A 22,835-nucleotide genomic window follows, 5' to 3' on the forward strand; every position below is an offset into this window, starting at 1 on the left:
TTTCTCCTTTTGACATTGTGGGCATGCATACAAGCCCTAAGTGTTTCTCAAATTGCTGGATTTGAGAAATTGTTGATCATGTGGGATCTAGCTGCCTTAACCACCCTTTTACTTTTTTTGAGGTAAAATTTACATAAAGTGAAATGCATTTATCTGACCAAATAGTTTTAAACTTTTCATTAAATATCGGACTAGCAAGACTAAATATTTAAACACATATTTGACTTATAAAAACACTTGGAGGGACCAGTAGTTAGCATAATGGCTATGTCGCTGAACTCCCATGTAGTTGATTGTGGTTTGAGTTCCGGACCCGGTGGCTTAAACTCACGCTGTGCGTGTGCGTGCCTGCCCAGGATCCCAAGAGGAGAATGGAGGAGAAGGGATTGCGGCATGGCCATGCCCCCTGGGGGGGTGATTTCTCGCTGTCTGTCTCTCTGTCTTTCTGGCGAGCACACGCACCCTATAGCAAAAACCTCTCAAAAAAAAAAAAAAAAAACCACATTTAGAAAGGCAACTCTTTTAAGTTTAAATACTACTCAAAGGGATAGAGGTAATGTAATTACTAAACAAAGACAGCTACTTGGATAATAAAATTCATTGTATGTTATTAACTAAAAAAATCTAGCTAGCTATAGGAATCACACTCATCAGTTAAGTGATTAAAAAAAAGAAAAAAAAAAGTATAATAATAGAGCCAGCAAGTGGCATAGTGGTTAAGACAGGTGGATTCTACATTGCTGACTATGTAAGATTGTGTCCTGGGCCCAGCAGCTTGAAAATCACACTGAGTGTGTTTGCATGCCTGCCAGAAATTTACAAAGGAGAATGGAGAAGAAGGAGCTGCAGCAAGGTCATTCCCTCAGGGGGTGGTTTCTCACTTTCCTTCTCTCTCTCTCTCTCTTTCTTACTCTACCCCTCTCCAGCAAGTGCACATGCCTTATAGAAAACAAAATAAAACACACAAAAATTAAAATAACCACTTTTAGAGTCCATAATACCTGTGTTGATGGTGTTGTTCATGATGATAATATTTATGGTGATAAAATCGATAATACAATGTTTTTACAGTGATACACACACATATATACATTACAAACATATATATGTATATATGTGTATGTGTGTGTATGTATAATACTCATATATATTTTCATTTAAACCTCTTTTTTTTTTTTTTTTTTTTGAAATTGATACAATTCTCATTCCCCAGCTGTTAGGTGCAGGAACTGGGATTCATATTTAAAAGGTCCCATCCAGAACTGGAACTCTTCACAGGACATTAGCACAAGCATACACTTTGTTAGTTGCCTAATCACTTGCTAGCTTTCCGAGGGGGCTGAGCTAGCAAGGTGACAGTTTCAAGGAAGGGATTTCCCTGAGATACTTTACCTTGAGATCAATTTAGAAACCTGCTGTGACTCAACCAGCCTCGGTGTATTATTAATTCAGGAGTACGTCTTTATTTCTACCTGCAGTTCTAAAGAAAAACTTATCATGTCTTTGATTGTCATGAGAATCAAATTCACCTAGAAGGATCACACTTAACAGCTTTTTTTATTTTCTCAACTTTATATAGAGAGGCAAGAACATAAGGGAGAAATCATCGTATGTGTATATACATAATACATACACTGGGAGCTGTTTAATAGGACTCGTCTCAAATTACTTAACCTATATAACTACAGCTGGCATCAGACAGTCTAAGATTTCCAATCTGTGAAGAATCGAATTCAGTGGTCCCTTTCTAAATAATGTTCTTCATAAAGGAAATATCCACTGTGAATACATTTAAATGTTTATTGACTTGTTAAATGCACAGCTCTTATCTGAGTTACCATATCTCTTTGAGGTTATTCCTAGAGGGAAATTATAGAGAATCATTTGCATAAATACAGTTGACAGTAGGAATAACTTGCTGCTAATTCAAGAATATTACTGTGAATTTCAAAAAGAAAAGCACTAATGGCTTGACAGTAATCTATACACCAGTCAACTGAGGCTCATCCAAATTCAGGTAATGACAACCAGCTATATAACAGTCCATAATCCAGTGACTTAAATAGTTAGAAGTTCAGTAAACAAATTTTATTTTGTCTGGAGTATATAAATCAGTAGTATAGTTTCAAGGTATAAGATACACCTACGTCCTGGTATTTCTCTTAGTGCCTAAGTATTTTCCTAGCATCTCCCATTTAAAAATAATTTTGACAAACACTGGAAGAAGAGGTTTTGGCTTCAATAAAGTACCATATAAAGGAATTCATAGAGTGAAAACAGGAACTAATATTAGACTTTTTTGTTAAAAATGAAAAATAATTATTCTTTAAATGTACTTCATAACAGTTTTAAAACAAGAAAATGAGGCTATTATCCCAATAGGTAAGAAAAAGTTTGATAAATTACGAGTATATACATTCTGTTTTTTGTTTGTGTGTTTGTTTTTGTTTCTTTTTGTGGCTGTGGTGCATCAGAGCAGAAACGGCAAGTTATTTCTGGAAAAGACCAGATAGTGAACATGTCAGGCTTTTAGGCCATTGAGGCTGTGTCACAACTATCCAACTCTGCCTCAAGTATGGTAGGAAAGCAGCCATGATCAATGTGTAACCAAAGAGCTGTGGCTGTGTTTCATAAAAAACTTACTTACAGAAACAGATGGCAGGATACAAGAGGCATGCAGGTCCTAGTCCTCTAACCCCTTGATTAAATCAAGGCTTCTACAGAGAAAAGCCAGACAACTTGAACCAAAAATTCTGTTTGGAAACCTTATTAATCTTCCAAGGTAACTTTAAAAAGTCTAAGACTTGAAAAGTCAAGATTCCTTCTTTTAAGAAAAGCAAAACCTCAATAGGTAAATGTAAGAGTTGGTGTTATTTTTATCCTTTGAATCGCACGCCAATTTGAAAGTAAAACCTGGGGAGTTGAGCATAAAGCAGGGATTAAGAATAAGAGATCTTCTTAGGGACCAGCAGTTGGCATAATGGGTATGTCGCTGGACTCCCACATAGTTGACCATGGTTCAAGTCCCAGATCCGGTGGCTTAAACTCATGCCATACCCCCTAGGGGGTGATTTCTCACTTTCTGTCTCTTTCTGTATTTCTGGTTAGCGCATGTGCCCTACAGCAAAAACCTCTCCAATAAAAACAAACAAACAAACAAACAAAAAAACATGAGATCTTCTACAAAACTGTCACCAGTGTCCCTGGGTTGAGAAGACACTGGAATTCAGGTATTTCCAGGGTTAGAAATCCTGAGGAAATTCCTCGCTGTTATTTTGGTGGTAATCCTAGATGCCCCAATGACTGATAATCATCTACTGTAGTCTGTTTAACAGAAACATAATGTACAAATATAGAAAAATTAAAGATAAGGAATGGAAAATATAAGTTAGTGCAAACACTGACCCACAGAAACTAGTACAACAATAGACTAGTACATTAGACTATGGATAGACAATACCGGAATGATTAAATAAAGATGAAAGAAAATATATCATAATTAGGTCAATTAGACCAATAGATTTTAAATACATTAAGCAAAAACTGACAGAACAAAAAGAAGAAATTGAAAAAATAATAATTATAGCTGAAGGTTTTTAAATATTTTCCACATAAAGAAACAGGACATGCAGAGAAAAACACTTAAGAACATAAAGATCTTTTTTGGGAGCATTTACACATCATAAGGACTTTTGCAAACACCTGTTTTGTTAAATGACAACAAGTCCTTAAAAATAAAGATTTCAAGGCCCAACTACAGTGAGACAGTAACTCATTTCACGATGCTCGAGTCATACGGAATTTTGGGGCTGGTTCTCAGGCCATCTTGTCCATGCCAGGTGCATGTTTGTGTCTGTGATCCTGGGTGGGAAGGTCGGGGATGATACAGTGTGAGACCCTATTGAGGGCACTTTTTTTTTCTTTCTCTGCCTCTCATGACAGAAAGGAAGGAAGGAAAGAAAGAATGATGAGAAGGAAGACATGAAAAAACTTTAGAAAAAAATGAAGATTTTAAATATCAATTTGTCAAACAACTGAGTATTTTCTTTTTCTCTCTAGGGAGATAAAGAAATTAAGACGACTTATTCAGTAACTCAAGAGGCAGAATGTTAGCCAAAGCTATGCATACTCTCTTACAATATCTTGTCATATGCATTCTGAGGATGTTTACTTTTTATGCCTTTTATTGTTATGGATTTAATGCATACTATTTAAAAAAATCTTTAAGATTGTCATATAAGATTAAGAATGCTTCTGCTCAGACTCAAATGTTTAATATTATCTTCCTATTCTTCATTTTTATTTAAATCAGGATAAAGGAGCAGGACCATGTTTATTCAAGCTTCATTTCGGCAATCCTCAAAGTTTTAAAGATACCAATAATACTGGCCAAACAAGAACACATGAAAACGCTAAATTAAAAACTAGGAAGAAACAACCTACATCATCAGGACCAATCTGAGAACACAAAAAGATTATCTCAGAAACGTTGAGCTCAGACCAGATCTAATTGGAATTTGCTGGTCTAAAAGATCCTACTCATTCTCAGAGTTACATAAATATGCTCCAAATTAGACACAGTGAAAGAGAGAGACAGAGACCAGGGGTGAGGGTGAAGGGAGAGAGAAAGGAAATGTGAAAGAAAAAGAATAGAAAATACAATGTTATGGGAGCCAAGTGGTAGAGCAGTGGTAGCACAACTCGAGTCATGTAGGAAGGCCATGGCTTCACATCCTGGGACCTCGACATGGGTGCTGGGCATGCAAGTGTGTGCCCATGATCCAGGCTGGGTGAGGTTGGGTTGAATCACAGCATGAGGGCCAGTTGGGCTACCTATCTTTTTGTCTCTCTCACAGAAGGAATAAATATATTATCTTAAGATTTTGTTTTCATTCCGACATGAAAAACAAAGAGAACTAAAAACTTTCTGAAGTTCTCTTTTACCATGCAACAAATAACTAGCAAAAGTCACAAAAACACCAGGCTATTACTGCCATGCCATAAACCACACCACAAAATCTGGTATGGAAATTTGTTCATAAAATGCATCTTTTACCTGATCAAATGAAGACTCTAAAAAGCAACTGATATGAGGATCCTATTATAAAACTTTATTATGATTAACTATCCATAACTCAGAGAAGCAGAACATTACTGCATTCTTTATTGAACCTGCTAGCTCTGACATGAGAAACACGTAACTGAAATTTCTACAGTTACACTGACAAAAGTCACCAAACAAAAGATCAAGTACATTTCTCTATATTAATATGTTTTTTAAAGAATTATTTTATTTATATCTATTTTTTAATTTGATCAGAAAGGGATAGAGAGAGAAAGTAAGAAAGCGAGCTAGCAGGTCTAGGACTTGAACCATGGTCAGCCATATGAGAATCCAGCACCCTTAACCACCACATCACCTGCCAGTCCCTTTTTTCCTGTATTAATATTAATTCCATCTACATATTCAGAGCTGTATGGATGAAATCAAACTCTTACTTCAAAATACATACAATTGCCAGAATAATCCAATTTAAATATTGTCATTTGGTATTATTTTATTATAAATGACTGTATTCTTTTATTGAACTTTTTAAATTGATTAAAATTTATGAAGAGAAGAATTTTATTTATCTTCCTCTTCTCTACTCTAGGCACACAATGAAAATCTATGATTTGGTCATCTTTCCTTCCAGACTTCTTTCTGCCAAGAATGCCACACTTGATATTGTGCTTCCTAGTTTTGTGTGTCAGTAGGTTCCCATCGACGTCTAAGTTACCGATGATTGCTCACTTACACAGGTGTGCCAATACATATTAGAGCATCAGCAGAGGATTAAGCAAGCAATAAGGGATAAATAGATGATTTTGAATGAATGAATAAATGAATGGGACAACGCTGCCCAAGAAGCTAGCTTCTACAAGAGAAAAATACGTGTAAAAAGTTAGAAGGCCATGCAATTGAATAGAGGATGAAATGGTGAGCAAGGCATGTTTAAATTGGAAGCATGTTAATGTAGAAGCTGTCTAATAGCTAAAGAATCAAGATATGATTAATATATGATATATTTTTAAATAAATTAATTACATATGATAAAGTATGTAAAATAAAATACAAAGTATAAAAAATATATAAGAATTCAAAAATTTCAGATAAATTAAGTAATGCAGATTCGTTTTTGCATATCTCAGCTACTGGAAAATTTTAAGGCATGTGTTATTCCACTGGATAAGCTACTCTTAATATTAACACTCAGAAAATAATTAAATGTTAAATAAAGCATCCAAATGAATATATATATATATATATATGTGTGTGTGTGTGTGTGTGTCTATGAAAGATACGGATTTTAAATTTATATCATGACACAAGAGTTAAGACATCCAGCCATCTTCCATGATCAAAATTGACTGATGTCTTTTTGGTGAGATGCATATTTTTTAACAAACATAAAACTACACTATCCTATAAATTTTAAATAAGGAAACAAATTATTTGAGGAAAATAGAGCATCAAGATATCTTAAGTTATATAAAACACTAAAGTACAGAGGTGGCTGAATTTATTGGAACATATAGATTATGTAAAAAATTAAATATTTCAAAATTTTACTTAAGCTTATGAAGTATTATCCTGGTAAGCTAAAATACTAATGTAAATAGTGACTCTAACATGTCTATCACAAAACAACATCAAGTTAATTTAATTCATTGTTTCTTCAATAATTATGTTTGTTTCACTAAAAATACTTTATTGGTTTGATTTTCTAATAAAAACCACATTGCAAGAGGAAATAACATCAACATAGGAAAAGGCAACTATCTCCCTCCACATAAAATGACCTTTCCTCAGACACAAGCATACATACATCTAAAGATGCTTTTCTTGGGAAAAAATGAAAATATTCTGACATTCTATATTCATTACTATGCAACTTTCTTTCCTTCCTTTTTTTTTCTTTATTTGTCAGAGAGTGTGTGTGTTGTGTGTGCTCACCAGAGAGCAAGAGAGGGAAAGTGAAAATCCCCCCCCTCACCCCATAGGGTATGATCACATTATTCTTTACTTTTTTTTTTTTTTCTCAGAGAAGTTTTTGCTATAGGGCGTGTGTGCTTGCGGGAAAGACAGGGAGAGACAGGATGTGAGAAATCACCCCCCAGTGGGGATGGCCACATCGCAATCCCTTCTCCTCCATTCTCTTCTCAGGATCTTGGGCATGCACGCACATGTGCCCGGCATGAGTTCAAGCCACTGGGTCCAAGACTCAAACTGCAGTCGACTACATGGGAGTCTAGCGACACAGCTATTATGCTAATTGCTGGTGCCCACAAAATATTCTTTATTTCTGTCTCCTTTCAGGATTTTGTGCACAAATGCATAGGTCCCAGGCATGTTTTTCAAGCTTCTGCACTTAGGACTTAACCCCAAGTTCAGACATGTGGGATCCAGCTACCTTAACCTTCATGCCACCAGCTGACTCACCACTTGCTTTATTTTTAAGAGAGCATAATCTATTATCATTAAGAAACAAAACAAGTACACCAAAACCTGCATATTTCTGACCATTGAAAATTTGAAACAAGATTTTTTTTAGAAATATGAACTATTATTACCAAAGAAATTTATTTTATGAAAACAAGTAGGTTGTCTGATAAGAAATATGTGAGTGTTGAAAGACTTGTAAAGTATACAAACAGACCACTAATTCTCTACCTCAAAAGTGATACATATTTTCAGCTGAAAAGTGCTGATGAATATGATAATGTACTATTTTAAAAACGTATTGTGTATGTTTGAGGTTTATACATGTTATAAGACATATATAGATAGTAAAATGATTACTTTAGTTGAGCAAATAAATATATCATTTCACATACTGTTTTTCGTGACAAGAGCAGCTAGAATCCATTTATTTAACAAAAATGCTTAATACAATTTTATCAAATACTGTCCTCATGTGGTATAACAATGTACTATTTTATCACTATTTTTACAATCACATGAACACATTCTTATAAAGTACATCACAAAAATAAGTCTTGACTCTTGTATTAACAAGTGGCTGGATTATTTTATTGCATGCTTAATATCCTGAAATATACCAATGATATTTCTAAATACCTTGAATTTATTAGATTTGCTTATTTAGGAAGTAAATGTATTTAGAAAGCTATTCTTTTACATTTCACTTAAACATTAAATTGCTAAAGGGAGAAATAGTGCATGTGAATTTTGAAAATACTGTGAAGGCTCTGAGTGTCTACTTAATTAATACTAATAAATTAAATCAGCATGCCGATTTTATGAATGCTGGCAGAAGACGAAGCTTCCTGGGTAGACCCACAGCACCAGGATAATGCTCACGTCAGTTCCCCTTGTCTACTCCCAAGTCCCGCGGGGGCTATGTGGAGCAGTGCAGGTGGACTGGGCACCCACCAGCACTGGGTGTGTTTCAGAGTTAAGAACCTCAAGCTTAAGAACTACAGTCTTCTACAGGTGCTTCTCACAAACCTACCCAACCTTTGTCTCAGAGGAAGACATTATCTTTGAACGTCACTCTGCTCTCTAGGGAAACACTATATTCTAAATTGTTTGCTGTATATGCTTTTTCAGAAATAGTTGGGAAGAAAAGCTGTCACAAGAAATGCCATGGTGAATTGTTTTCCAACAAATTTCCTCCACCCAAATATATATCTGCATCTTCCCTACTTGAGTTGTGTCTCTATAAAAAGAAAGTGGCAATGATTTTATTTTCATTCTTACTTTACCAGGCTTCTGGCACACGGAAGGTTCTCAACTTCTATCTATTAATCGAATCTATGTGTGTATGTGTGTGTGTACACACACATATATATCACATTTAGTTTAAGCAATGTAAGCTTTCCGCTCAATTTTGCTGCTGGTTTAATAATTTGAAGTACTTATACAAAATTGAATATTTCATTATTAGACCTATGTACATATGTATGTCAATTTAATTTTGTCATTATGCTTATTAATGCTTTCAGGTTTTCATTATTCTTTCTTTTTTATTAATATACTGATTAAACAAATCATAAAATACAATTTAATTTAATACCAAATGTATTTTTGTCTGTAAAAATGAATATATCTTTTATATTATAAAACCTGGAAACCAAGATTCCATTTAATATGAAGCAAGTCCTCGAATAACAACATGCACTATCACCTCAGGTAAACTTACCAAAAAAAAAAAAATTAAGACATTTATTTAGATCATAAAATTGTGTCTTTGGTCTCTGAAATATCCATACAGTCTCTACATACCCTAAAAAATGTTTAGTTAGGTCCCCTCTTTCATGATCATACTAGGTGTTCTGGGAAATACAACAGAAACAAAGATGTGGTCTCTAGCTGGAAACACATGCATTGAGCTTAAAATTAAATAACAGTGCAAGCATATGGCTGATTAAATACACACAACAGACAATGAGAACACCAAGGACGGCTTATTACACAGGTGAAATGTGAGGTTAAGCATATATCCAGGCAAAAGAGGGATAGAAGGGCATGCCAAGCTATAGGGAATAAAGCGTGCAAGAGTTTGCAGAAAGAAATCAGCATGGCCTATCTAGGAATAAAGGTAAGGGTACACTGACCAGAGAAGAGCAGAGACATTAACCGTGAGATAAAACTGGATAACCCAATTATAAAGAGCTTTGAATAAATGGTGACTTTATAAAATAAGAAGTTGCTAGAATTCTTTAAAGAAAAACAACAGTGAAGTAGATATGGGCTCTCTCTCTCTCTCTCCTTCACTATGTGGTAATTAGTCTTTCGCATATGCTATTATTCAGTTCTTCACTCCATGGAGAGGAAACCGATTTGCAGACATTAAATAACTTTCTCCAAAGCACTTAGTATGCAAATATCACAGATGAGATGGAGTCTATCTACAATCGGTGTGACTTCCTATCTTATGTTCTTAAACACTTCGCATTACCGCTTGGTTGTGAGAATATTGTAATATTTCATATATTTAAGGTAATACAAAGTTGGACTTAAGAAATGACTATACAGATACACAGTACATGATGAGATAGAAAAAAAAAAAGATTTAAAAGAAAGAATAGAACTTAGTGATTCATTGGCTAAGAAGAAAGCTGAGACCCGTTTTAAGGTTTGATATTTGGGAAGATGGAAGTAGAATGAACAGGTTAAGTATTTGGAGAAAAGAAAAGATTTGTACTAAGAAGTGCCATTCATGAACATGCTGAGTGTGAAGAGGATAATAGATTTTAAGAGGAGATTTAGTCTATTTTGGCTCCCCAAACGAATGTCAAATCTGGCCTGTTGCCTATTTTTGTGAATAAAGTTTTATGGGAAACAGGACACCTATTTGCTTATGTAAAGTATGTGTTTTCTCACTACGACTTGAATGAATTGTTGAAATACAGACTTTATGGCCAGAAAAACCTCAAAAAGGTTGACAGAGTTTGCTGACTCCTAATTTAGACCTTAGGTAATAAAACAATATCTACAAGTTTTTGAGATAAGTGAAGAGTCTTTAATGATAATTCATTATTCTTATTAAACTCACCATTTCCCTGAACCTCTGTTTAAAAGTCCATCTAATCAGGGACCAGCAGATGGAAAAATGGTTATGTTGCTGGACTTCCACTTAGTCCACTGTGGTTCAAGTCCTGGACCCGGCCGCGTAAACTCATTTAGGTACATGTGTTTGCATACCCAAGATCCTGAGAGGAGAATGGAGGAGAAGGGACTGTGGCATGACCATCACCCCTGGGGGGTGATTTCTTGATTTCTGTTTATCTCTGTCTCTCTGGCGAGTGCACACCTCCTATACCAAAAACCTCTAAGAGAAAAAAAAAAAGTCCATCTAATAAAAATGAATATGACAAATCAACTTATTTGTTTTCATACATATTCACCATAAATATAAATATGATATTAATGCTAGCCCTCAACTATTTTTTTGTTATATTTTATTACTTTATTATGTTAACATTGACCACCTTCACTTTAAAAACCAGTAACTGAAAATAATGTTTTTAAATTTATAATGTTTAAAAGAGTAAATAATATGTTCTTGTTTTTTTCTCAATTTTTCAGGTACACGTGTTCCCCCCAAAAAAACAGAGAGACAGAGAAAGAGGCAAGGGAGAAAATACCTTTCCACGGGGCACGGTCGTGCTGCAATCCCTTCTCCATTTCTCCATCCTGTTGGGATTTTGGACAGGCACACATGGACCTGGTGTGCTATTCAAGCCAGGGGGTTGCTATTTGAACAGTGCCGTCAGTGATAGGGGACCTGGCTCCCTTGTCTACTAGGGCACAAGGCCGGCCCAGTATCTGTATTTCTATTAGTAAACTTTTTTTAAATTACATTTAATTTTTTTATGCATTCAATCACATTATTTAGCTTACAAAGTGAACATTTCAATAGGTGAACATTTCTCCCCAGTCCAGTTGATCAAAATATCTTTAACCGATAACACCACACCTTCTCATCCCATCAATGCTCTGCCTCCATATCCCTCCTCCAAATGTCCTTTCTTAGGCCCCCCTCCTCCACACACACCACGTTTGGCATTCACTCCCATCTCTTGTGTTTGTACAACCTTTAGACAATCAGTTTCAGTCATAGAGTGCAGACACTCGGTATATATTAAGTGGGCACATAAATTTAAACTAAAATAAAGTCAATAGTTTATTTCAAGTTTTCATTTCATCAAGGCTAACGTAATATAAAGAACAGTTGTTCTTCCAAATGTCACAAGATACTAAAACACTTTAACACTTTCGCTCATCTGTAAACATGAATACTTTAAGATTTATATTACTCTTAATAATAACATTATGTTATCTAAATTTAAAACATCTTTTAAAGATTTGGCAATTAAAAACAGAGATTTTTCACTGTAGCTGAATATACCTTTGGTTCTGATTTTCAAATGAAAACAAAACGTAATTTTAGTAGACATGTCTCAGAGGTACACAATTGCAGTGTTTCCACAGCAGCATTTGCTTAAGTGGCTCCCTGCTCTCTCCCTCCTTCTCAGCCAGAAGTGCGAATCACTTGAAGTATTCCCTGGAGGTCCTGCAGGGTGCCATCTGCTGTATATCTGCTATGTTGCAGCTTGAAATTCTAGATGCCAGATTTAGCCCATTGAATTACACAAAAGAGTGTGAGTTGTATTACAATCGAAACATTAATGCTGGATCCAGGAAGAAAATTGAAAGTTAGACATGCATAACAAAACCATATTAGTGGTTACTTGATTAATTATTGAATATGATTATAACACAAATAGAGAATCACCACAGCAGTTAGCTACAGTGGGGGTGGCATTTATTGTTAACACTGTGGGTGGAAGTTTGCTCTATCATAAGCAATCAATGCACACAACCAGCAGATAACATAAATACCAGGAAAGAAATCATTAGCTAAGAGGCATACACTTGTGCACCTTGATCAATTTCACTTTTATTTATTTTAAATTATTAATTTAATTTAATTTAATTAATTAATTTTCATTTGACCAAGGAGAGACACAGAGAGAGAAAAGAAAATTGAGAAAGCAAGGTACCGCCAGGTCCAGGACTTGAACTGCAGCCAGTCATGCAGGAGTCCAGCACCTTAATCACCACGACACCTGCTGGCTCCTCCATTATTTTTTCACATCAAATACATATGAAAAGATACAATGACAATTTAGTAGCCAAAATATTTCTTCAATTTTCACCAGCATAGAGGTAGACAGAAAGATAGACTTGTGACAAACAGAGCCACTTAGAGTACCAGCAACTCAGAAAGACTGAGAGTTCCCCTCCCCCCAAACCCTAAGGACACATGCACTCAGGAGGAGGTAAAATCACACACACACACACACACACACACACACACACACACAGAGAGAGAGAGAGAGAGAAGCAATCCCTTCTCCTCCATTTCTCCATCTTATCAGGATTTGGGGCATGTACACACACGTGACATCTATGTTTTTCAAGCCACTGGCATGGAAGGCCAGCAGGCAATATGTTGGTTAAGGTGACTGGATTCTCACATGGATGACTACATTTGAGTCCTGGACTCACTGGCTTGAAACTCACACTAGGCACATGAGGATGCATGGCCCAGATCCCCAGAGGAAAATGGAGGAGAAGGGATTGCTGCATGACCATCCCCCTGGAGGGTGATCTCTCACTTTCCCTCTCTCCCACTCTCCTCTCTAACAAGTCCACACACCCCATAGCCAAAACCTAAAACAAACAAAAACACAAACAACAGGCCACCAGGATGGGGACTCAAACCCGAAGGTAGGCCTTGTGGGATCTGCTCTCTTAACCACTAGGCTACAGAGCCAGCCCTGTTTTTATTTTGTTTTGTTTTGTTTTAAAGACAGGGTCTCTCTGTGCTGTGGTCCTCCTGCTGCAGTCTCCCAGATGACACTGCAGACATAAACCACAGAGCTCAGCTTGCTTTCAATCATAATCACTTTAGCCTCCCAAGTCCCAAGGTTTATAGGTTCACACTATCACACTCAGCAAGACACTGATTTTTTAAAATAAAACATTTCACACATGTAAAAGGATATTATATACATGCAATAATTTTTGAAAGAAATGTACACAAAATGTACTGCAAATACAAAATACCTAATACTTTCAAAAACTTCTGTCTGCCCTCTCTCAATTGCACACACCTTTCCTGTTTTACCTCTACTCAGGTAATCTTTGTAATTTTTTCCTTAATATTGTGCTTAGCATTGCAATAGTTTTTTCCTTTTCTCTTTTGGTTTTACTGTATCATATCTATTATTTAAGAATATAATAATAATTTGTTTTCATATTTTTTGAATTTTATATGAAAGAGAAGTCTCTTCACAGGGCTTACTCAGGCCACAATCCCCTTCCTCTGGGCTTCCAGTCCACCAGGAACTGGAGCACACATGCATGCTCCCAGCATGATTTCAGTCAGGCTCACCAAGTCAGCACTCCAACCTGAGCCAGCATGTGGCTTCCAGCACCACAGTCTGGTTTGCTATCAGCTTTGCCAGAGAGGCTGGCATATCTGGTACTTCTACATGTGCACTTACTTGGTCACTTCACTTCTGGAAGAGATCAGGTTTTCACAGAGAGACTAAGCACCTTGCCCCAAACCACATGCACCTAGTAAATGCAAAATCTGAAATTCAAACCTGAAGAGTCTATTCTAGTACCTGTTTTTCTGATCAGTACATTACATTATCTCTGTAGTGTAAATAATAACCTTAAGTTATGTAAGAATACTTTTTAAGAGAAAGATAATACTTCAATAAAATCTATAGCATATTTCTCAAACTAAGAAATGTCTTACTTTAAAATATATTTTTAAAACTAAAGACATGTATTATTCATTTTCATATCCTTCACAGTCATAGACCAATACTTTGTAAAGAAATGAACCAATAATTTAACAGCTGAGAACCAGCTGTAAATGGTTATAATTTCTATTCTAGGCTTTAGCTTTACAAATTAACACTCTGAATAGGTTTACATATTGAATTTCCTGAAGCCTAGGTGATATGCTTTTGGAATTAACTTCAAAAGATTGTCAAGTCCAATGATTACTTATCTTTTCTTTTCCTAATTATTTCTCAGCACCTTTCCTCAGGTCTATCTTTAAGAAATGTATCCTTTTGACTTCTTTATTGAAATTTTTTTAAACATTCATTTATTCCCTAAGAGATGGAAACATAAAGAGAGAAAGACACCTCCAGAAGATTCTCCATGCCATGATCCACCCCCAGTTTCAGTCAGCCTGGATCCCAGGCATATGTGTGCACTAGGAAACTTGGGGATGTCCTACATGTGAAACCAGGACTTTTTTCATGTGGGTCCAATTGCATTGGTGCTGTGCCACTATCTGGCCCCTCTTTTGACTTCTTTTATTTTGATTACTTATTTAATGTCATTTATTCATTATTAATAATTTTTCAATTCGACCAGAGAAAGACACAGAGAGAGAAAGAGAGAGAGAGAGAGAAAGTGAGAAAGCAAGTTGCCAGGTCCGGGACTTGAACCATCATCAGCATGTAGGAGTCCAGCATCTTAATCACTATGCCAACTGCTGGGCCCTCTTCTGACTTCTTAATGGACACTTTACTGTTTGTGTTCTTCCTATCTCACTGGGTACTCTCTTTCTTGATTTTCTCATCACAAAATATCAGAGCACTCTACCCTAACACACATTCTCTCTTCCATAGCTTTAAACAGAATCTATATAATCATGAATTCTCTATTTCCATGCCTAGCCCTAATCTTTACGGTTGTGCAGACACATTAATTCAAATTTCCACTTGATACATATACTTGACTGTTTAAATAATCATCTAAAGCCTCACCTGTCCAAGCAGAACTCTTGTTTCCTTCTGACTCACAGGGTATCTCCTTTCTCAATCTTCTCAGTCTCTGAAAGTGGCACTAGTATCCGTTGTGCCTTTCAGAGTTATCATTGCCTTTTCTCTTTCTACCATCACCTTATTCTAACTCACCAGCAAGTACTGTTTATATTACTTCTAAAACACATCATTCATCTATTCACTTCTCTCTGTCTCAACTGCCACCACCTCGGTCTGTCATCAGGATCCCTCACCTGAAACAACCTTCTCATATACTGAATTGTACACAGGAAATTCATCTGACATGCAGTGCTCTTCTGCCAAATAATGTCAAGTCAAATATGCTGCCCAAACTGAGTGAGCCCAGCTAAGTCTAAATGGAAATAACAATTCTACTTTTAATTTCAGCTACATAGCCTTTATAAACAATTATTAATTTCCAATTCGTATTCAATGAATATACTTATGCTGATTAAGAGAATGTATTGCTATATTTCCAAGTGTTGAAAGAATCTTAAATACTTTCCATCTGTTTTGACACAGTCAGTAATTATCACACAAGTAGGATCATTGTATAGCTCTTGTTCATGGTTATCTACCCCACACTCTCCCTGTGATACATGTTGTAAGTATTTTATTGTTTAATTGTCCAAATAACTCCATAAGGTAGTAACTAATATTCCATATCATGAAATAAAAATTCAAAAATGTTAATTAATTTGTAGTAGCTAAGAAGTGGCAGAAGTTATATTTATGTCTAGATCTTTATGATTCTGAACACCTGTGCCCTTTACCCTTCTAATATTCTTCCTCTAATGTTTCTTTGTGAGTAAAATGGACCTGGGGTTAGGAAAATGTTTTTCTCTCATCTCTCCCTGAGGACTGTTGAAAATTAGCAGTGTGTTTATACCATAGGAGTCACAGAATTATATTTCCCTCCCTTATTTATCTATTTTTCAGATCAGGTTTTATAGTATCAAAAACACTCAGGCTTTATGTAGACAAAATTCTCTTACTTAGAAAACTATCGATCCTCAATGAATCCAAGATATTCCATTACCTAAATCAGATTTCTTTGTGTAATATATAAGGGGATCCATTGGTGTATATGAAGATAGTATTATAGTGCTCATTTTTGGGTGTGATGGCACCCACCCTGTGGCAAAAGTGCTGAATTTTTTTCCATAAATTATTCCAAAAATGAGAGGGAAAATAAGCTTGGTAAGAATCAACAATAATATTCCAACTTAGTGTGCATATAAATAATTACTCCAGGGACCAGCAGGTGGCATGGTGGTTAAGGTGCTGGACACTCTCACAATGGCTGAGCACAATTCGAGTCCTGGACCTGATGGCTTGCTTTCTCACTTTCTCTCTTTCTCTTTCACTTTCTCTGGTAAAATTAAAATAAATAAATGAATAAATAAAATTTAAAATAAATAATTATTTTAAAAAATCATTAGTCCATTAACAGTCTCACAGGAGAAAATAAAAGTTCTATAAATGGAAAAAACAAGAGTGGTGCCATAATTTGTTTGATGATATTCAATGTATTGTCATCTTGAGTGTTCAATTCAATGAATTTTGAAAAATATGTAACAGCCACATCATCTAGATGTAAAAAAAATTATTAACTTAGAAATTTATTTAATAGATAATGAGATATTTTGAAAGATGAAAGATGGTTTGGCAGAAGTGCCTGTTTTAACTCAGGCAGAATGTTTCTTGTGTTTAATTTTAGGACATATTCCATGAAACTTCTCAACCAAACAATTACAATTTTAAATGTTTAAATTAGTTGTCCCTGAGCTGTTTCAAGTTAGAGGTTTATATTGAAGAGATTTGTGAGTGTCTAACTGAATGTCTTTTGTTATACAAAAGAGAATTACAAATAAAGTTCACAGATAACTCCCTCTCCCTTACTATCATTTTGCTGTCTGTAGGATCTATAGTGATTACTCTTCCCTCGACTTTTTGCTGATACTAGTAATTTGTGTTTCATATTTTTCTTTTTTTAGAATATATGTCTTTTTTAACTGTAGTATAAATAAGTATCAGCAAGGTTAAGAAAGTTATACCATTGTTCAAATCTTCTGGAACTCTTCTGGTTTGTTGTTGTTGTTGTTATTGTTGTTGTTTAATTGTTTTGCCAAATATTGAAAGAAGAGTGTTAGAATCTCCAACTCTGCTAATCTGTCCATTTCTTCAGTTAGTTTGGTCAGTTTTGAATCATGTATTGACAAGTTTTATAAACAGGCCCTTCACATGCATGACTATTAAGTTTTCCTAATGAACTGCCTCTTATCGTTCTAAAGTGTAGCTCTTTGTTTCTGTTCATATGACTCATTTTGTTATTTACTTAAATATTAGCCACTCTAGCTTTCTTGCATTTTTTCAGTTTTCAGCATATAAATTTTAACTTTAACACATTATTGTGCAAGCAAAACAAAATAAACACAAAGAAGGCAGCAAAAACTTGTAATTTTGTTATTTTCAATAGGTCAGTATAAGAGAAATTTAATTATTAGATTGCAATCTACATTCATATAGGTAATTGCTTGACTTTCGTGCATGTCTTTACTCTATGACTCTTCAATATTGCTTTTTCCTCCTATATTTATCCATTGCTGTAGTTTCTATTCTATATAGAAAATTACTATTTTCCTCTCAAAGTTAGTTAGTTATAAACTTCTTACTGTAACTATTCATTTCACTGAAATGTGCTTAAAACATTCCTCTGAAAATTCTCACCAAACACTGAAAAATGGTGAAGTTCAAAACAACCTAGCTTTTGTCATATAGTTGTAAATAATACTTATGATAAAAACTTTTCACATAGAAAATTATCTTTGAACGTTTTCCATTATTACTATTTTTCAAAAAATAAAAATCAAAGCTTGAACTATTAGGTAGTTGAGAGAAGACAAAAAGAAAAATGGATAAGAACTGTTTAATCAATGGCAAATAGCTTCCAAATGTTCCGCAGCCCAAATATTTGTATCAACTGAATGGACCTTTAAATTAATTGATTCTCAGATGAATAATTCCCTGATTTTTTTCTGATCTGACTATTTTGTTTGAATAAATTCATCTCTCTATATCCACATGTTTTTATTCATTAAAGATTTGTATAACTTTTCTTTTAATGCCAGAATGCACATACAAGTCCCAGAGAGAAGAAATAAAACACTCCCCCTTCCCCCAAAAAAAGAGTGCTTTTTCCTCCCTTTCTACATCCTGGGCATATGTGAACATGCACTGAGCATGTTTTTCAAGATCCCAGGATTGGGACTCTGATCTCAGCTGGCCATGTGGGATCTATCAATAGCTCCCACTGCACAGTGCTCAACCACTGCACTATGGATGACAGTCTCTAAAATTTTTAATGTCAAATGAGTCAAGATATTGCTATTACACACCCTACTAAATTTTCTAAATATAAATTAAAATGTATAGGGAGTAGGGATGGAGGAATTATAACAAATCTTTGAAGAATATTATTTGCTAACATGTTACAATAATAAACATTTCATAAAAGTTTTAAACAGGTGATACCTTGTAAAAACATTAGTAAAAAGTAAATTTTAAAGGTAGTTTTATAATAGTAAGAATAGATCTTAGCGTTCATTTTTAAAATAGTATGGGTAACATTGACTACATAGACAAGTTTATTTGAAAGACAAAATATTTTAGAGGCTATGTAGAGCTCTCCAAGGACATTGATCGAAGTGATTTACAACTTTAAATCAGTTCTAGAAACTTAAGGGCAGTAATTTATTAACTATTGCAATATCCTCCTAACCAGGTAGTAATTATTTACAACCCTAAGGCAATCTTGAATAGGCTTGGTGACAATTATCTGTGACATCACCATTACCATCTCTGAATATTTTCAAATACTGTATGTGGAAAATGGAAAAAATATAATTTGATCATGAGAAAAAAATGTACCTTTATTTACAAATATGTAACACATTACATTCTACTAAAGTTTCAAAGAAACCAGTGGAAAAAAATAAACAAAAGTTATCCTAATCAAGATTTATCAATTCATTTTTTCCTATTGGTTTGTTTTGGTTAGCTTAAAACCTATATTAATTTTTGATAATATAATGTATTCCTGTAAATTAGTTAATACAGAGTTCTTTTTCTCTTTATTTTATTTTATTTTATTTATTTATTTATTTGCAAGAAGTGGTCGCCAGCCAGAGAAACAGAGAGAGAAAGCAAGAAATCACCCCCAGGAGGATGGCCGCAATGAAATACCTTCTCCTCCTGCCTCCTCTTGGGAATTTTTGGGCACGTATGCACAAGTGTCCAGCATGAATTTTAAGCCACCAGGTTCAGAACTTGAACCTCAGTTGAATATGGGAGTCTAGTGATGTAAACATCATGCCATTGCTAGTCCCAATATACTGACAAGATTTTAAGGAAGGATATTACAATGAAGTAGAAGTAAGGATTGATAAACTGTAAACATATTTCTTGGCAAAAACATAAAGAATAAAATTAAAGTAAAAGTTAATAAAAAAGAATGTCTAAAATATATGAATACTTTACAAGTATAACTTTGTGTTAAGTTCAGGTAATTAGGGGGTAAACATTTCAAATAAGAACATATATAATCTGATATATTAAAATTAAGTAGTCATTTTAGCTTTCAAATAGGATAATAGAGATTTCTTGCAGATCCAAAAGAATCTGTGTACAAAAGTTAGACTTCTATGCAACATAAAAATAAGTCATAAAATAGGAATAAATATTTTTCTGTATTAAAAAGATATTATCAATCTAAGAGTAGCTGGTATTGAACTTGAATTTGATAATGAAATGTGAATAACAGTTTGAAATTCCTGGCTTAGAGAATATTTCAACAGATTATTTTCTTTGAAGGCATCTATCACAAATACCATAATCAGAACAGTTATCTATGTTAATGATATAATGATATTTTTTTTCCTTGTTGATAATGAAAACTATGCCCCCTGCTATCTGTATGAGCCAAAAAACCACAAGCAGTTATTGCTCAGTGTACACCAGCTTTAAAATTAATTCTCAGCCCAGCCCATGACATGGTGGTTAAGGCAGCTGGATCCCACATTGCTGACTATGCAGCCAGTCCCAGACCAAGAGACTTGTATGTGTGTTTGCATGCCCAAAGTCCTGAAAGGAGGGAGAAATGAAAGAGAAGAGATTGCAGTATGGCCATTCTCCAGGGAGTAGAGTGTCCGCTCTCCCTCTCTTTCTTTCTCTCTCTCTTTTTCTGTCTCTCTGGAAACTCACAAGCCCTCTGCCAATTTTTTTTTAAGTCAATTCTCTTCAGCATCTTTAAATTAGCTCTAGTGAAGAAAAACAGATGAAAATGTAAAAAAAAAAAAAAAAAAAAAAAAAAAACTCAATGTATTCCTAATATTGAGGCTTCAGTCAATATCACTGGATATTTTTCTATTATAAAATTAAGTACCCTAAGAAAGTCTCTTGCCACCTCCTGTCAGTTCTTCCTACTTTCCTTTTATTTGTATTGATTTGATATTAAAATTCAGACCAAAGAGAGAGGTAAAAAGATGAATAGTTGAATGTTATAGACTTTGAAATTCAAATCTTGTAATATAACGGCTGTTATTAAGTTTGCCTTGTCCAAAGAGGTTCAGACAGCACGCTAAGTCAATGGAAGGGAGATTCTAAACTATCTATTCATATGTGGAAAAATACATATATTATCTGTATAGAAACCATATAAACATACATACAGGGAAGAGCCAGTAAGCTAGTAAATATTTAACAACGGGTTTGCCAAAAATAAAAAAGCCTTAATTTGCAGTGCTTGCCAATTTCTGTGGCATAAATACTCCCACATGGCTGATTTTGAGCTATTAAAATGGTGTAAATAAATCTACAATTGAAAAATATACATAGTAGCTATTATGTAATACTTCTAGCACATAAACCGAATTAATGTAAATAAGTTAACAAGTTAGATAATAGTAGAGTAAATAGGAAATGAGCTTCAAGTACTGATTATCCTTTTAAAAACATAATGTGTTTAATGATAAGCTTACATAATTTATTTGTATGCCTTTGCTTAACTGCCAGCTCACATCCTTCCAGAAATTCTTATGTTGATCAAGCATGAGCGCATCACTCCCACATCCCACTCCCAGGATGTCAGACACAAAGATCATCCCAGTGATATAAATTGGTATGGGGTAGAGAGAATATTTCTCTCCATTTTTTTTCCTTTTAATAACAGCTGATGTAAACATATGACTAGATTTCTCCAACAGTCTATGGTAAACATTGCCTTATTTCTTCTTTATTCAATTCTATTCTCCTGTGGTAGCTGCCAGCATTATTATTACTGCTATCAAAGTATTAAAAAATATTAGTAATCGTCATTATAAGGTAGTCATACTATTACTCATTCTAAGTAGCCATTTGTAGTTCTCACATCATTAATATTTCCTGCCAATAAACTCTATCGAAAGATAGTAGGATATAATAAAAAGTTACTGAATTTGGAGTCACAAATCTCAGGCTGTTGCCTTAAATTCACTCTTATTACATTATTTATCAAAAATTTCTGATCCTCACTTTAAATTACTATGTAAAAATATTATAATAGTTTGTGTGCTTTCTATAGACATTCTGAAAGAAAAGAATAATTTTAATTAAAAATTACATAACATACTTGAACCTGATTTCTGGGCGTAAACGAGAAAAAATCCCACAATGCATTTTCCAGACTAGCTCACTCCTTGACAGCGCATAGGTTGTGGGAGGGCATCTGTGTGCACTGGGGAAAATCATTCAAGCCTTCACATTGAATTTTCCTGGATTGATTATTAACTAGAACAAACATGACTAACTAAAATACCTTAATGATAACATATAAATAAAGTTCCAGTATCATGAAAGTGAAGGATATGTAACAGCCCTCGCAATAGCTTTATAATATATAATAGAAACATAATTATACAAGTGCTGCCCATTTCTCCTTACCTGACAAAACGGAGAGAGTTGGCATCAATTTTTTTTTCAATTCTGTCACAGCATCTCAGCATTTTAGAGCTGAAGAGTGTCTTATAACCTAGAACTCTAAATTCTGCATTTGTATTATAAGAAAAGCTGAGCTCCAAGAGGACACTTTACCCCTGCCCAAGGTCACACAGTGATTCCTGACAGAGCATGGTCTAATCAGGTCTACAGACTTCATTGTCTCCCAGCACTGAAAGACATTCATCTCAGAGTAAACTATTACCTCTTGCAGAACTCTCTTCATCTTTAATAATAACGTCTTGACCGCTGTGCAGTCCTGCAACATCAGTCTGAAAGGCAGAGAGTCTATGCCTCCGTTTTCTTCCACACCTTGCAGGGGCCAATCTGTAGATGGACTGCCAGGCATTCGGCTGATATGGGGACACCTGGCTTCCTGCTCAACATCTTTTGTTAACTTCAGGGAAAGATTCCTA

At 34.8% G+C, this 22,835-nt stretch overlaps 1 protein-coding gene across 1 annotated transcript in view; it reads right to left on the reverse strand.

Annotated features, from left to right (window-relative positions):
* The window catches only part of CCSER1 (coiled-coil serine rich protein 1), a 531,900-nt gene that overhangs the window by 220,280 nt on the left and 288,785 nt on the right, over nucleotides 1-22,835 (reverse strand). Inside the window, exon 5 of the mRNA XM_027769856.1 lies at nucleotides 22,625-22,832. Coding sequence (XP_027625657.1) covers nucleotides 22,625-22,832 — 208 coding nt within the window. The remainder of the gene's footprint in view (nucleotides 1-22,624; nucleotides 22,833-22,835) is intronic.

This window comes from Tupaia chinensis, unplaced genomic scaffold (genome assembly GCF_000334495.1).
Source record: "Tupaia chinensis unplaced genomic scaffold, TupChi_1.0 Scaffold000094_1, whole genome shotgun sequence".
In the NCBI taxonomy this organism is placed as follows: Eukaryota; Metazoa; Chordata; class Mammalia; order Scandentia; family Tupaiidae; genus Tupaia; species Tupaia belangeri.